This window comes from Gopherus evgoodei, chromosome 2 (genome assembly GCF_007399415.2).
Source record: "Gopherus evgoodei ecotype Sinaloan lineage chromosome 2, rGopEvg1_v1.p, whole genome shotgun sequence".
NCBI lineage: Eukaryota > Metazoa > Chordata > Testudines > Testudinidae > Gopherus > Gopherus evgoodei.
This window is the reverse complement of record NC_044323.1, coordinates 85,393,832-85,411,214: the sequence shown is the minus strand read 5'-3', so window position 1 is coordinate 85,411,214 and position 17,383 is coordinate 85,393,832. Positions and strand designations below refer to the sequence as shown.

The following is a 17,383-nucleotide window of genomic DNA, read 5'->3' as shown; positions in this document are numbered from 1 at the left end:
AATTCCTTCTTGGGCGCTGGCTGGTGAGTCTTGCCCACATGCTCAGGGTTTAGCTGATCGCCATATTTGGGGTCGGGAAGGAATTTTCCTCCAGGGCGGATTGGCAGGGGCCCTGGAGGTTTTTCGCCTTCCCCTGCAGCGTGGGGCACGGGTCGCTTGCTGGTGGTTTCTCTGCAGCTTGAGGTCTTCAAACCAGTTTTGAAGATTTCAATAACTCGATCCTGGGATAGGGGTTGTTATAAAATTGGATGGGTGGGGTTCTGTGGCCTGCCTTGTGCAGGAGGTCAGACTAGATGATCAGATTGGTCCCTTCTGACCTATTAGTCTATGAGTCTATGAGAAATTAAATCATTCAAGTGTTTTGCTGCTTGGAACACTTGAGAAAATTTATGAAGATTCCAAGTTGCTGGCTCTTCCTGTTCATCATCATCTTTGTCTTCTGTAGACAATTTTATCAGTTCCTCTAACTCTTTGTTAGTCAGTGTTTCTCTGTGGCCCTCAATTAATTCCTCAATTTCTTTCTTGAGGATGTTGACGAAGCCATCACCACCCACTTGCCTGGCCACCTGAACAATGAGTTGCACTTCTTTATCAATGATCGGGAAACCCTTAAAATCACTCACACAGTCTTCCCATAGGTTTCACAGACATGCGTTGACTGTTTCAGGCTTGATTGCATCCTTTGCCTGTTTAATATAAGCGAAGCAATCAGCAATGTTGAAGGACTTCCAACACTCCATCACATTAACATTGGGATCAGCATCCATAGCGGTAAGGATCCGTGAGAATGTAAGCCTCGTGTACATGGCCTTGAAACAGCTAGTGATACCTTGGTCAAGAGGTTGGAGGATGGAGGTGGTATTGAGGGGCAGAAAGACGACTTCAGCATTGTTATGTGCAAACTGGAGTGCTGCAGGATGGCCAGGAGCATTGTCTACAATCAGCAACACCTTATAAAGTCAAATCCTTTTTCTTCAAGGTACTGCTTGACCTCCAGAATGAAACACTTGTGGAACCAATCCAGAAATAATGCTGCCATCACCCAAGCCTTTTTATTTGATTGCCAAAACACAGGCAGGAGATTTTTGTTCTTGCCTTTTAGTGCACGGGGATTTGCAGCCCTATAGAACAAGCCTGGCTTTATTAAATGCCCAGCCGCATTGCCACAAAGCAACACAGTCACAAGGTCTTTAGCTGCTTTGAAGCCAGGGCTTCTCTTTCTGATTTTGAAATGTAAGTGCCGGTAGGCATTGTTTTCCAGAAGAGCCCAGTCTCATCAGCATTAAAAACTTGTTCTGGAAGATAGCCCCTTTCGTCTGTTTTTCTTTAATTGTTCGGGGTAGGCTTTTGCTGCGTCCTCATTGGCAGATGCAGCTTCACCAGTAGTCTGCACATTTTTGAGGTTGAAGCGGTTCCTAAAACTGTTAAGCCAACCTTGGCTGGCTTTGAATTCCTTCTTATCAGAAGGCTGTCCCTCTTCGGTGGGAGGTTTGAATAGCGCATAGATGCTAAGAGCCTTTTCTCGCAAAATGTTGCTATCGATAGGCACACGTTTACGGTTCATGTCTTCCAGCCATAAGTTCAATGCCTCTTCAGTCTGCACTAAAGTTGTATCACACACTTGGTTCATCACCGTAGCAGTTACTGGAGCACTTGATGCCATGGCTTGATGAATTTCTATCTCTCGAATCTTGATGGCACAGATGCTAGATTTGTTGCAGCCGTATTTACGCGCCACGTTGGCGATGGACATACCGTCTCTCAATAAGTCCAACACGGCCAGTTTTTCCTCCAGCGTTGGAACACATTGCTGTTTCTTCGGTTGAGCACCAGATGAAGTACCTTGCGTTTAGGGGCTATGTTATATAGTATGAAAAATACGTACTGTCTTTTTAAACAGTACAGGCCCAGCCGAATCTCACTCAGCGCAGCGAGATGCGCACAGTATGAAAGGCACAGGGGGACTGAGTACTGTAATGGGAACAGCAGATTCGCTTCTCCCATCTCACACTCACTCTGGGGCAGAGACACTATTTAAACTTTTTTTTTTTTTTTGCCAGCCCTCCAGGGTTACTATAGAGGAGGCCATTATCACAGGCCTAAAGACATGCTGTTGCTGTCAAGTCTCACCAGAAAAATATTTTAGTGGGAACAGCAGATTCGCGTCTCACGCTGGTGGAATCGCCCGTTTTTTTTCTTTCTCTCGACCGCGCAAAGCCGAAATTGCATATATTAAATGCGCGTAAGATGCGACAGACCTGTATATATATTATAGCACATGAAAAGATGGGAGTTGCCTTATCAAGTGGTGGGTCAGTCCTAATGAGACCAATTCAATTAAGGTGGAAGTGGCCTATTCTCAACAGTTGACAAAAAGGAATGAATATCAACAGAGGGAAAGTTACTTTTGTAGTGCTAACAAGGCCAATGCAATCAAGGTGGATGTCGCCCATTCCCAACCATTTTCAAGAAAGTGCGAGTATCAACAGAGGGAAAATTACTTTTTATAGAGACCCATCCACTCCCAGGCTTAATTTGACGGTGTCAAGTTTGTAAATTAATTCCAGTTCTGTAGTTTCTTGTTGGAGTCTGTTTTTGAAGTTTTTTGGTTGAAGAATTGCCATTTTAAAGTCTGTTATTGAGTGTCCAGGGACATCAAAGTGCTCTTTTAGTGGTTTTTGAATGTTACAATTCTTGATGTCTGATTTATGTCCATTTATTCTTTTGCATAGAGACTGTCTGGTTTGGCCATTGTACATGGCAGAAGGTCATTGCTGGCACATGATGGCACATGAATGAGCCCCTGATGGTGTGGCTGATGTGGTTAGGTCCTGTGATGGTGTCCCTTGAATGGGTATGTGGACAGAGTTGGCAACAGGGTTTGTTCCTAGGTTAGCGTTTTCATTGTGTGGTGCGTAGTTGCTCTTGAGTATTTGCTTCAGCTTGGGGGGCTGTCTGTAAGCAAGGACTGGCCTGTCTCCCAAGGTCTATGAGAGTGAGGGATCATCCTTCAGGATAGGTTGAAAATCCTTGATGATGCTCTGGAGAGGTTTTAGTTGAGGGCTATAGGTGACGGCTAGTGGCATTCTTTTAATTTCTTTGTTGGGCCTGTCCTGTAGTAGGTGACTTCTGGGTACCCTTCTGGCTCTGTCAATCAGTTCTTCAAGTGCCTGCTCATATCAGTTCCAGTTAGGTGTGTGCTTGTGCCATGTGCACGGCTGTCAGAAACTTTTCTCTAGCAGCTACCTGTCAGGCCGGCTGTGGAGCCCCCTGGAGTGGCACCGATATGGTGTTCTGTGTATGACCCTGCCAGCCCGACCTCCCTTCAGTTCCTTCTTACCGCCAGTGACAGTTGTTGGAACAGTGGTCTCTTGCTCGCAAGTGCTCCACTAATCCCTAGCTCTTCTGCTTATCTTTGTATATAGTTACCCATTGTTAGTTAATTGTTCTCTTCTAGTTGTTAATTGTAGTCTTTAGTGGTTGGGGGGTTTTCCCCCTTCAACGAAGGCCCTGCAGGGCTCTGGGACATGCCATCCCAGGGCTTCAAAACCTGTAGCTCCTGTGCCAAGCCTATGCCCATGGGCAGCGCCCATGACTCCTGTTTCTGATATCTGGGAGAAGCCCATCAGACAGACAAGTGCAATATCTGCCAGGCCTTCAAGCCTTACTCTAGAAAGGAGAAGAACATTCATTTTAAAACTCCTCCTCCATGGAGTCTGCCCTTTGTCCGCAGCAGAACCCGGCCCTGAGCGCCTCGGTGCGGAGTGCTCCTCCGGCGGTGCCATCCACGGCATTGAAAAAGGACTCGGCACGTCCTCCCAGGGGCCGGCAGTCTCCCGGGGCCCACAAGGGTTCCCCTTGGCACCACTCCCACTTTCCGGCTCACAGGAAGCAGGCTAAGGACAAGCCTCCACAATGGGGATTGGTCCTGCTTTGAGCAGGAGTTTGGACTAGATGACCTCCTGAGGTCCCTTCCAATCCTGATATTCTATGATTCTATGATTGTAATGGCCTGACACGGAAACCGCAGTGTCGGCAGGGCATGGTGCAGAGCATGGGCCTACAGCTGACAGACCCTCCGATCAGGCTCACCTTCACGGCCCTCATCTCCCCAGGAAGCCGCGCACTCCTGAACTCCCCGTGGCTGCAGGTGGAGGAGATCATGCTACCTTCCACACCGGACACTTTTGCGGCCACTAGGGGGCTTCTCAAAATGACAACGCCCAAGTCCCCAGTCTCAAGGCCTTCGCTACCCCGAGACCCGGCACCATCCAGAGGCCAACTGGCTATGTTCGGGCCATCTACCCCCCAGCCAGGATCTCTGCGCTGCTCTGAGTCCCGGCGCTACACTTATGCCCCATGCCGGTCTGACTTGTGGCACCAGTCCGACTTGTGGCACTGGTCTCGCTGCCCTGACCCTCAGAGCCGTTTCTGCTTGAGGTGGTCGTCAGCTGATAGGTTGTGGTCCTGCTCGAGTTCCAGATCCCAATCTATGACCTCGTGGCACCACTCACATCAACTCAGACTGCACTTCCCAGTCGTCCCTCTGTGTCATGGCACCGCTCCCGTTTGCAGCACCGTTCCAGATCCTGCTCTGGACACCAGTCCCACTTTGGCTCGGGCCTCGATCGCAGCGCCGCTCTAAATCGCAGCACTGGTCCCCAGCAATGTGAAGCCCTACTTTGCGGCACCGATCAACCTCCTGGCACCGCTTTACATCTTCCTGCCATTCCCTGCAGTGGCACCACCAGTCACTGTCCTGTCCTCGTTATTCCCCACGGCACTCATCCCATCCTTTCGAGGAGGAGGAGGAGGCCTCCATGGGGCAGTCCTGCACTGCCCCCCCTTGACCCTCCCGCTCAACGTCGACCCCTCTCAGATCAGGCAGAGCATCGGGGGCATCAGAAGCGCCCAGATCAGAGCCGGGAAGTCTTAGACAGGACGCTTCAGCACCCCACTGGCAATTCTGGACCCCTTAGACGTACCATCAGGCCCAAGATGCATCCCCCACCCACCCCCCCGGTGCTCCCCTACCATCCCATTTGGGGTCTTGCCTCCCTGAGGCAACCATCAGCCACTCACCTCAGGATCCATCTCAGAACCCAGATCCAACCCCATCCCCAGTGGAGGTTACACCCGAGGTTCGGGAGAAACCAGTCCTAGAGGATCATGAGGCCGCCACGGAATTGGTGGTTTCTTCCTCGTCATCTCCTGACAAGGCAGTGACGGGTACCTCCACATCCGGTCCACCACCCATGGACTTCAGGGCCCTGCAGGAACTCCTCCGAAGGGTGGCCCTAAATATGAACCTCCAGGTGGAGGAGGTGGCAGAGGGCGAGGACCCTGTGGTGGACATCCTGGCACCATAGGGTCCCTCTCGATGGCCTTACCTGTGCTAAAGACTATCCAGTCTAACACCAAGACTATTTGGCAAATGCCTGCCTCCATTCCTCCTATGTCCAAAGGGTTCGAAGGAAAGAACTTTGTCCCCACTAAAGGGTACGAATATTTTCTCACCCGTCTTCCTCCGTGTTTCCTTGTTTTGGAGGCAATAAATGAAAAAGAGAGGCAAGGTCAGCAGGGACCTGCGCCCTAATCAAGAGACGCTAAATGCCTTGATTTGTTTGGGAGAAAAGTTTATTCAACAGGGGTCCTTTCTCTCCTGATCGCTGACCAGCTGTCAAACCTGAGCAGATACAGTTACAACACATAGTCTGCAATCCAAAAGTTCAAAAAGCTTCTCCCATCCGAGTCAAGGGCTAAACTGGGGGCTATCGCTGAGAAGGGCAGAATTTGTAGCCTGGACTTCCCTCCAGGGTTCTTTGAATGCAGTGTACCCTGGCGTCGGGTACGATGAGATGCAGTGCTTGGCTCCAATCCTTGGGTCTCCCTCCAGAAGTTCAGCAAACAATTCAGGACCTCCTGTTCAACAGCCAGGGCCCATTGGCTGAGCAGACAACCTCTAGACTGTATAGCCTGAAGGACACCCATAATACCATAAAGTCCCTTGGTATGCATACCTCGGTGACCCAAAGGAAGCATTTCAAAGTGCAGACCCCCCAGCAGTGGTCTTTCCTTACTAGGCCCAGGCAGGACTTCTCCCGCAGGAGGAATAGATATAGTCGGCATAGACGGTCGTGCCTTCCTCCTGGGCAGGGCCAGGGCCAGTCCAAGCCCCCTCCAGGCCCTAAGCGCCCCTTTTAAAGGTGTGCATGAGGACAGATTACCAGTCCACAGCCCGTCCAGTTATCCTCCCTTCCTGAACTGTCTATCCTTCTACTGTGCATGGTCCCTTATTACATCGGACCAGTGAGTGCTCCGCATGGTAGAGGTGGGATATTCTATCCACTTCTGCTCCTCCCCGCCCTCCTGTCCCCCTTTCCTGTCCCTCTTCAGGGACCCCTCTCGCAAGCAACTTCTTATCCAGGAGGTTCAGACCCTCCTCGCTCTCGGAGCCGTGGAGGAGGTGCCCCAGGAGCTCAAAGGCAAGAGTTTCTACTCCCATTACTTCCTCGTCACCAAAGCAAAGGGTGGCCTAAGGACAATTCTGGACCTGAGGGAACTTACCAGTTCCACATGGATCCGGGAGACTGGTACACTACCCTCGATATGAAGGATGCCTATTTTCGCATATCTGTTACCCCATCTCACAAATGATTCTTCTGCTTCATGATAAACAAGGTACATTATCAATTCATATCTCTCCTATTCGGTCAATGCACGGCTCCCTGTGTCTTCACCAAATGCATGGTGGTCGTGGCAGCCTTCTTTCACCGCCATCACATGCATGTCTACCCTTACCTGGATGACTGGCTCTTCCAAGGCTGCTCTCGTTAGCAGGTGGAATCGCAGGTGCAAATGGTCAGAGACACGTTCAAATGCTTAGGCATCATTTTCAGTGTCAGCAAATCTGTCCTCACTGCAACTCAAAGAATTGAGTTCATCAGGGCAGTCCTTGATGCCAATCAAGCGAGAGTGTTCCTCCCAGAGGTGTGGCATCTGGCCCTCTCGCAGATAATCAGCAGCCTTTGCAGCTTTCACACCACCATAGTGAGGCAGTGTCTCAGGCTGCTGGGCCACATGGCATCCTGCACCTACGTGGTGCAGCATGCCAGATTGCGAATTAGGCCTCTGTAAGCATGGCTCACACCGAGTATCGCCCTGACCATGACAGTCTGGACATGGTGCTGACCGTTCCAAGGCATATTCTTGATTTCCTATGATGGTGGCTTGACCCCCCGCATGGTGGCCACTGGGGTTCTTTTCCACTCTCCCCAGCCCACCTTGATTCCGGTAACGGATACATCTGCACTAGACTGGGAAGCTCATGTTGGAAGCCTGAACAACGCAGGGCTTTTGGCAAGTGGAGGAGCTGGCTTTGCATATGAAGATCAAAGAGCTCATGGCGATCCGCCTTGCATGCCAAGCGTTTCTGTCCTGCTTGCAGGGCCACTATATAATGCTGCTTATGGACCATACCACAACTATGTTTTATATAAACAGGCAAGGCAGAGCCTGATCTTTTTCTCTCTATCAGGAAGCCCTCCTACAACATCCATTTAATTCTCCGCAGTTGGGAGTTTCCCCGAATCTATCTGTTCGCCACACGGGCCAACAGGAAGTGTCCAACCTTCTGCTCCTTCCAGGGTCAAAACCCAGGCTCGATCGCAGATGCATTCCTGATTCCATGGTCCAATCAACTGTTATATGCCTTCTCACCATTTCCACTTATCCACAAGGTGCTTCTCAAGGTCCGCAGGGAAAGGGTGGACGTCATACTGGTGGCTCCAACTTGGCCTTTCCAGTGCTGGTACCTTCCACCCTCATGGACCTATCAGTCCAGTCCCTGGTACGTCTACCTCTCGCTCCCGACCTCATCTCGCAGATGGCCGCCTCCTTCACCCAGACCTTCAGTCACTCCACCTCATGGCCTGGAAGATCTGTGGTTGAACCAGGCAGAGCTTGCCTGTTCGGACCCACTGAGGTAGGTACTTCTGGAGAGCCGCAAGCCATCTACCAGAGCCACTTGCAAAGCAAAATGGAAAATGTTTTCTGTTTGGTGTGCCCAAAGGCAGGTGCTTCTGCTCCAGGGTTCAATCCTATGCATCCTGGATTATCTCTTGCACTTGAAGGACCAGTGCCTGTCATTCAGTTCTCTCAAGGTCCATCTCGTGGCTATATTGGCTTTTCGCCCCAGTGTTTCCAGGCACACAGTGTTTGCGCACCTCATCGTGAGACGTTTCCTGAAAGGTTTGGAGAAGATTCATCCCCCAAAGTAGCTGCCAATCCCAGTCTGGGACCTTAATTTAGTTCTTTCTCACCTCATGGGTCCTCCCTGGAGCCATTAGCTTCCTGTTCACTCCTCTACCTCTCTTGGAAGGTTGCTCTTTTGGTGGCCATCACCTTGGCACAACACATGTCTGAGCTGCGGGCCCTCACGTCTTAGTCTCCATACACTATTTTTCATATGGACAGGGTGCAGCTTAGATCTCACCCAGCCTTTCTTTCCAAAGTCGGGTCCCACTATCATGTTAGCCAGGACATTTTTCTGCCAGTTTTTAACCCAAAACTGCACGCCAGCCCTCATGAACAGCAGCTGTGTTCGCTGGACCTTAGAAGGGCGCTCGCCTTCTGTACTGATGAACGAAGCCTTTCCGCAAAAGAACCCAGTTGTTCATCACTTTAGCAGAGCGGATGAAAGTTTGCCAGTCGCTTCCCAGTGGATCTCCTCCTGGATCACAGCCTGTATTCACGCTTGTTGCGACTTGGCAAAGGTTTCTCTGCCTGCCATTATGATTCATTCCATGAGGGCACAGGCCTTGTTAACAGCCTTCTTGGCCTACGTACCTCTTCAGGAAATTTGCAGAGCTGCCGCGTTGTCTTCAGTGCATACCTTTACATCGCACTATGCCATCGTCTGCCAATCTCAGGACAATGCGGCCTTCGGTAGAGCGGTGCTTCAATCTGCAATACCTTGACTCCAATTCCACCTCCGAAGTAAGGCTAACTTGAATTGATACGAGCAAGCACTCGAAGAAGAAAAAACAATTACTCACCCTTTTTGTAACTGTTGTTCTTTGCAATGTGTTGCTCATGTCTATTCCATTCTCCTCCCCCCCTCCCCAACCTTACCCCCTGTCAGAGTTGCTGGCAAGAAGGAACTGAAGGGGGGGTCAGGCCGGCAGGGTTGTATATAGAGCACCATATCTGCACCATTCCAGGGGGCTCCACAGCCGGCTCAACGGGTAGCTGCTAGGGAAAAGCGTCCTACAGCTGTGCCCGCGGCACACACACACACCCCTAACTGGAATAGATATGAGCAACAAATCTCGAAGGACAACAGTTACAAAAAGGGTGAGTAACCGTTTTTTTCTTCACTTCACCAGGTGTGTATTATAGTTTTAAGAACGCTTGATAGAGATCCTGTAGGTGTTTGCTTCTGTCTGAGGTATTGGAGCAAATGCGGTTGTATCTTAGAGGTTGGCTGTAGACAGTGTAGTCGTGTGATGAAAGCTGAAGGCATGTACGTAAGTATAGAGGTCAGTAGGTTTCCGGTATAGCGTGGTGTTTGTGATCATAGCTTATTTGTGTACTGTAGCATGCAGGAAGTGGATCTCTTGTGTGGACTGGTCCAGGATGAGATTGATGGTGGAGTGGAAATTGTTGAAATTCAGTTCCACTGTTCAGTGGAATAGTGTAAGTTCTATGATGAACAAAAATGAGTTAATTTTATCTTCACAATTACTTTTTCAGTTTTCTTTTTCAGTATTGTTCTAATTGCCAAAATGAAGTTGAAATTGGCACTTAGCTGCAGGGCAGTGCTGCTGTCCTCAATAGGTACTAATTATCTTCATCTAGAAGCCTCATTGGAAAAGGACTGGCCTTTCTTCATAAATAGAAGCAGCATGTGGTGACGGAAATAGTAGTATGTGGAAGTTCTATTCTTCAAATTATGGAAGACATCCTGAACATATGAGGTTCTGTTCTTAAATCACATCTAGTATTGGCTACAATAGAAATCTGTGTGGAAAACAAATATACTACTTCAGCTCTCAGAACTGATCTGAGTTATGGTGCCAAATTTGGGGAAACCAAAACTGTAAAGACCTTAGTCTAGATTCGTAATCTTCCAAAATGAGTTAACTTGATTTTCACTGATTTTGTTTGTGGCCCAAAGGGGAGTAGAAAGAATTTCCCCCCTCTCCAAACGCTGAAAAGTTAGTTTTTTGGTAGCAATACTTTTAACTAGTAGCCTTAAAAATTGAGTCCCTTCCCTTATCTATGCCAAATTTTAGCTGCAATATGTCATTTGTAATTATATAAACATTTTTAAATAGAAATTTATAGGGAACGGTGTTGGCAACACTATCTTCAACAACAAATATGTACTTTCACAGATGGTTTGCTTACCCTTTGCTTAAGTTAATGCATTATCTCTACTAGGAGCTTGATTTGTAATTTGTTCATGAAACTTGAAGGGTTGCACGTGGGCTGAATATTGAATTGTGGATAAGATAGAATCTTACGAAAGGACTTAACATTGCTGGGTAGTATCTTTACATCTATGTGTTGGGAGCCATGTAACTCCCAAACTATTTAAGATACATTGTGTAGGAATATTGGGAGCAGGATTGGAAGAAAATGTAGAACAAGAGTTGGAGAAGGGAGTAGGTTCAGAAAAGATTTATTTTTTTTTAAGTGGGGTTTATGTGTGAGGAGATCTAGAAAGCAAAGCAAGAGAAACAGAATTGAGCCACCGTCAGCACCCAACATGTTTCTCTCAAGCCTCTGACTGGAACTAGATAGTTCTGTACATCTGCAGTTTATATTAAAGGGTTTATATTATGTCTGCAGTCACCAAAATATTAAATAATACTATAGCAAGGAATTAATTTTATAATGTGCAAAAGCAGGTGATGTATTAGGATGAGCATGCTTTAAGGGTCATTCTGTATAGTATGTGTGTTACCTGAATAAACCTCAGAAAGTAGAAATAGAAAATAGAAGTAAAAAGATGCAGGACTGAAAAGTGTTTTCATAATGTATAATTGCTCTTTGGATCCAATTGAGATTTGTCTTACTAATGTAGTTATTGTTTGCTTTTTTTTCAGTCGTCCTTTATCTTCTAAATGGTCCACAGCCAGCCCAGCAAGTATAGCTGGCAGAGGTATGCTCTCATTGCTATACAGTACACACAAATAGACTTGTTTCTTACAAATTGACCATCTAGAAAGTTATGTTCATATTTTAAATTAGCCTTAGCCATAATTTAAGATTTTTTTGTATTTTTCTGTTTATTCTGATACAGAATTGCATTATTATATGCATTGATACCAGTTCCACTTATAGTTGAGACTGCTATCACTTTCCATTGTAAGACCCTGTTTTTTCTGTTATATATGACCGTGCCATACTTCAGCTTTTTGGGCTGAAATTTTCTGTGGTGGGTGCCTGCCTCAAATGAAATTTGTTTTCTAGCTAAAATAGTTCAGCTGTTTCAGAGAACAAGATTAAAGAAAAATACAGGATTTTTTTTTCCCTTACCAAAAAAAAAAATTCCCAAGTCTATATAATAGAGAAGCTCTAGTGCCTCTGTGCTTTGGAATAGGGACTTGAAATTTCGCAAGAGGATAGCCTTGGTGTCAGGGATGTACCTTTTTGTCCCTGTGAAAATTTCACCCAGATTTGGCCAAGTTCTCAGCCTTTGAAAAATCTCAATGCTTTCTTGCTCAATAGAAATGTATTTGAGTTTGGCAAGTAAATTCTCAGAGGATTGTTCTGGGTATACTCTAGTGTGGGACTGTAGTGGCTGAGCGAGACCTTTCCTGCAGTTGCCCCTTCTGGTTGTTGGGTGCCAGACACAGGGATAGAGAACGGGGAGAGTCAGTGATGAGGAGAAAGAGAAATGAGTCTGACTGGACTGCAGAGAGGATTGCAGGAGCTGAGAAGTGGTGGTTCCACATGATAGAATTTGCTCAAAGTACATTTGCTTACCAAAAAAAAAATGCACCCCTGCCAATTGTTTCAATATTAATATTTAATAGACACACCTGATTTGATAAATATGAACAGTCAGTAGTTTCACTCAGTTAAATAAAATTACCAGAAATAACACATCCTGGATAGTATAAGGAGGTTCACTCTATAGGTAACATTCTGTTAGTGAGATTTGAGGATTATATTGCTGCATAATTTCTCTAAACAAAAAATAAATAAATAAACTCACTGTTGTAATTATCCATTTGTTTCTGATATTTTCATGACCATGATTTGTAAATCCCTTAAACTTCTTAAATAAATAAATAGACACACCTCTACTCCAATATAATGCGACCCGATACAACACAAATTCAGATATAACGCGGTAAAGCAGCACTCCAGGGGGGTGGGGCTGCGTGTTCCAGCGGATCAAAGCAAGTTCGATATAACATAGTTTTGTCTATAACGCAGTAAGATTTTTTTTGGCTCCTGAGGACAGCGTTATATCGGGGTAGAGGTGTATTAAAAAAAAAAACAAAACCCAAAACACTATCCTGTAGTAGGTTGAAACTGTAATGTTTAAAAGATAGTTAAATGCAAGAATTGAAGTTATCTGTGCAACCTTAATTCACCATCTTGTGTGTATGCATTGATAAGAATCTTATACTATTCTTTTATACAGGACTGCTGCATCATTCAATGAGCAAAATGGACCTGATCAGGGAATATGTCAGGGTTGTATCATGAATGAGACTATTGTCTCTAGGACTTTTGCTTAATCTATTGCAGAAGTTGGAAGGGTGTTTTGAGTGAGGCAGGAGACTACAAGAAGAGAAAGGATAGTCTCATAGGCAAGGTAGTTGAATTGTGCCCCAGAAAATCAAATTCTATCCCTGTTTCTGTCACAGAGATCCTATTTGGTGCTGTCTAAATCACTTAAACCACACCTTTTTACAGGTGGCCCTTAACTGTGTTTCTCATTTTCTGGATGCCAAACTTGAGACTCACCAGTATGACTTGCAGAAATGCTGAGCACTCACAGCCACAACTGAAGAGAACTAGAGCTATGCTGTGAACATATAAAGTGGTGGTAAAATGCTAAGTACTCTTAAAAATCTGGTCCTGGTTTCATCAAGTTGGGCATTTTAAATAAGTGGACAAATTTGTCCTTATCTCTTTGCTTCAGTTCTTCAGTTGTAAACTGGAAGAAATAATACCACCTAATCTCACAGATAATGTGAAGATAAATTAATGTTTATGAAGCACTTGGATACTATGATGAATAGACCACAGAACTGCGTATGTAGAAATTAATGATTTTGTACTTCGTGCATGGGGTAGGAAGATGGAATGATGTGTATTAAATAAGGCCTGTGACAATGCATTGAATGAGGAAGGTAAAAGAAACGAATGATCTCCCTTCCGTGAGCACCATCTATTCTATGCACTGAATGAGGCAGGGGTCTTATTGGAAAAAATAGTATGTTATTCTGTAATTAAAGATTATATCATAATACCTGCACACAGCGGGGCCGAATTAAGGTTGCACAGGCGACCACAATTCTGTCATTTTAGTACCTTTGGGGGGCTTGATTTTTGCAACCTTAGCCTTCTGTTAATATAGTTACTTTGTATCAGTGGTCCCCAATGTGGTGCCCACGCGTGCCCTAGTGCCCACCGGGGCATTTATGTGCACCCGCCTACTGAAAAGGGAACGCTTTCGGTGGACAACGTGCTGCCAACGAGCGCGGCCACTGGACAACCAGCCGCCAAGAAGCGGCAATGCCAAGAAGCATTGTGCCCAAATGCCACTGCTTCTCGGCGGCATTTCAGCAGCTGGTCATCTGGCGCCCACCATACTCTTCTGGGAACATGAATATGCTATTGCAACAGAAAGGTTGGAGACTACTGCTTTATATTTTACATTATATAGGATTGTATTGAATGTATTGAATCAAGTTAACCTTATGGTTTATAAAACTATATACTGGACAGAGATGGAAAATCTTAACCAAACTTTTGATAATAAGTGGGCTTAATTTGGATTTAATTTTACCATCTTTACTCTTTTTAGTTTCAGGAAGTAGCAGCAAGACTGCTCCAAGTCCAGGAACACTGCAGAGGTCCCGCAGTGACATTGATGTTAATGCTGCTGCAGGTGCAAAGGCACGGCATGCTGCTGGACAGTCAACAGGAGCTGGGCGCTTGTCTGCTGCTGGTCTTCCTCCTGGATCCTATGCTTCACTAGGTGAGAGATCCTAGTTTACTGTAAACTGTTTCTTGGAGTTCATAGAAAGCAAATGGTAATGAAAAAATACTTCCATTATTGGGAAGTGCTGTGTATGGATATTTGGTGCAATCATCATAGTAGTACGTAGGCACCAAGTGCTGAATTAAGGGGCATCAGTATTGTCTGACTAAGAGTTACTATCTTGGCTCCCTGTTTTGATTAAACTGTCTTTCTATGGATGATTTTAAGAGAGAGCTAATTTTGAGGCATGGAGGTGTTCTGGATCCTTTAGAGCTTCCTTTATTGAGGAAGAAGGCCAGTGCAAAGAGTGTCTTCATTATGCTCTTAAAATACATGAGACACTCTCATTTGATCTCCGGCAGCAGATAAATAGAAGAGAGCAGTCATGGTTTCTGCCAATTTTAGAGGCAGTATACCAGTCACCATTAGAAATCTCAAATTTCCATTTTATTTAAAAAAAAAAAAATCTAAAATACTCTTTTAGCTGAGGCATGGTGAAGTGTTTCAAGGTATATAAAAAGGTTGCAGTATTCCATATTTGCCACTGTTTTGTACAACTGTGTACATGGTTGGTTTGGAAGAGTTCTTCATAGGTTTTCCAGCATTGCTGTGTATATTTTCACCTAAGTTGCAATTTTGTTGATGGGTAACATTACTTCTGTTAGCCATAAGAAGGGCTATCATAATATCAGTCTGAGGAGAGGTCTCTTACTGGTATCACTTTTGGTGTTAGATGCTGGAACTGTTGCAAACTCCAAACATGAACTGAGTCATAATCTATCCATGGTCTGCTTCTGGATGCAACAACAACAAGCTCTTCTTCAGGGCTCAAGGCAAGGCTGAGATTTAGCCGTAACTCTACAACCATTGTGGTAGGGAAGAGCAAAAGAAAGAGGCATGGTAGAGACAGGAGAAGAAAGAGAAATGGTCATATTAAAATAGTGTTGGAGGAGGAGATACAGAATAACAAAGTTATCTTACCTATGATAAAGTGAAAGGATTACTTTGGTCTTTTGCTAAGTTTAAACAGAAAAAAACAAAATTTTGGTTAGAACAGTGTTGTGCTTTCAGAACACACAAAGGACTACATATTTCATTCTCCTAGATAGGAGTTTAAAAGAACACACACATTTTCAAGAGGGTAATTGCTGGCAGTTGTATGCAGGGAAATGACTGGGAGTAGGATTTACTCATGCTGTTAGTTTCATAGCTATTTTTTAGTGGATGCATTTGGGACCCGTTCCAACATATTGTTTAAATCTTGCTTTGATTAGCTGGAAAGTATTGTCTCGCTGTCATTTAGACCCTTTGTGACATATCTGGGGCACAATTCAGACTAATGAGTAGCTGTGTTACCCCTGCCCTGTAACGTGAGGTGCCTTTACAATGGTTTTCTGCTGTAGCCTTCAGCTCAGAGACTGCTCACGATCAGCCTCCAGCATGTAAGTGACTCCCAGCTGTCTGTCTGTGTACTGCAGCCAGTCAGTCACACCTTGGCTCTTACCAACCTGGGTTATACTGCAGGGTGACCCCAACACACTCGTAGTCTTAGATTTCCCCCCAGAAATGTATGTCCTATACTGCCCAGTCCTCTCCTGGACAGTACAGATTTATATAAAATCCATTATTCCACCCCCTTTGGATTAGATTAAAAAAACAACAATCCACAAATTTATTAACTACAAAGAGAGAGATTAAGCGAGTACAAGTAATGAAGCATAAAAGTCAGAAAGATTTGCAAGAAAAATAAGATAAAATGCAACTGGTGCTTAACTTAACAAACTATGTTAAATTCAAAGCGAAGTTTTCTCACCACATGCCTTCAGCAGTCTTGCTGACCAAACTTCTTAGTCAGCACCCTTTCTCCCAGAGCCCAACAAAGACTTCTTTTGTCACTTCTGATGCTGTGAATGCGATGGACAGGGAGAAGAAGAGGGGTGCTTTGGGGTATTTGTCCATCCTTTTTTGTAATTGCTGTTCGCCTTTTGAATAACATTTCCTGCTGGGTACCAGGAGACAAAAGGCTATGGGGAATGGTTTCAGTTTTTTGTTTCGCTTCCTGCTTGATGCCTCTGTTTACTGCTTACATGAAAATTAAGTAGAGCACACGTTCCTTTGTTTGAGACAGACCTGTTTGCCAGCCTCAGTTTGGAACATATTAATAACACCACACAGTGGAATCTTATAACTTCCCATGCAGTGTTGCCACAAACATTTTATCTAGACAATAATGACCAGCGAATTGAGTTTTCAAATGATACTTCACAAGGCATACATTATACAAAGATTATTACAATAGTGTATAGGGTGTGGAGACGGGTACATTCTGTCACACCTTCTTAGATTAAAATGGAAAAAATGAACATTGAGATGTATGTTTGATGGAAGAATTTAGATAATACTGTTTGTGACATTGGTCTAAGGGGTTAAAGATAAAACAGAATATGAGTATACATTAGTCGAAATGAAATAGATATTTTTTTTTACTATTCTCTTTCTCTGAATGATTAGTGTAGTGTTGACTAGTAATGCAAATTAGAAAGAGTACTTATAATCAAGAAATAATTGTAAAAAGATTGTTTCTAGCCCTTTCTTTGTGTTCTGGTAGTGTCAAACAATAGATTCAATTAATAGAGAAAACTTACACAAGAAATATAATTTAAAATTCTACATATTTTTATTTTTGTCTGTGGTATCACATTCTTATTTATGGTCTGTCTGAATCTGCGTAGTATCATAATAGCACTAATAGGCTGAGGTATTTGAGTTTATTATGGTATCCTTGTACTTTTAAAAATATAGTGTTTATAAACTGAAAATGTAGCAGTATTAGAATTGTGAAGGAAAGAAGGGATATGGGGAAACTAAGAAAAATGTACCACATACTGCAGAATATTTTTTCTTTATTGTTCTCAGCATATAATTATGGTTATACATATTTTTATTTTCCTTCTGTCACATGTGGGTTTCTCGTAAATAGGTCTTACACCATGTTCCAAATAGCTGGCAGCTTCTCATAGAGACAGTATTAAATGCATAACTGCCAACTATACCGATGTGAAGGAAAGGTAGGAAGAATAGTGAGAGACCAGTATGGCTCCATCAAGAGCTCTTTAATGACCTGAAAACTAAAAGGAATCATTCAGTAAATGG

General features: G+C 44.7%; 1 protein-coding gene across 30 annotated transcripts in view; it reads left to right on the top strand.

The window, feature by feature from the left end:
- The window catches only part of CLASP2 (cytoplasmic linker associated protein 2), a 292,183-nt gene that overhangs the window by 158,610 nt on the left and 116,190 nt on the right, over nucleotides 1-17,383 (top strand). For all 30 annotated transcript variants that reach the window (XM_030551253.1, XM_030551246.1, XM_030551236.1 and 27 more), the window contains 2 exons: nucleotides 11,112-11,167; nucleotides 14,054-14,227. In XM_030551253.1, coding sequence (XP_030407113.1) covers nucleotides 11,112-11,167; nucleotides 14,054-14,227 — 230 coding nt within the window. The remainder of the gene's footprint in view (nucleotides 1-11,111; nucleotides 11,168-14,053; nucleotides 14,228-17,383) is intronic.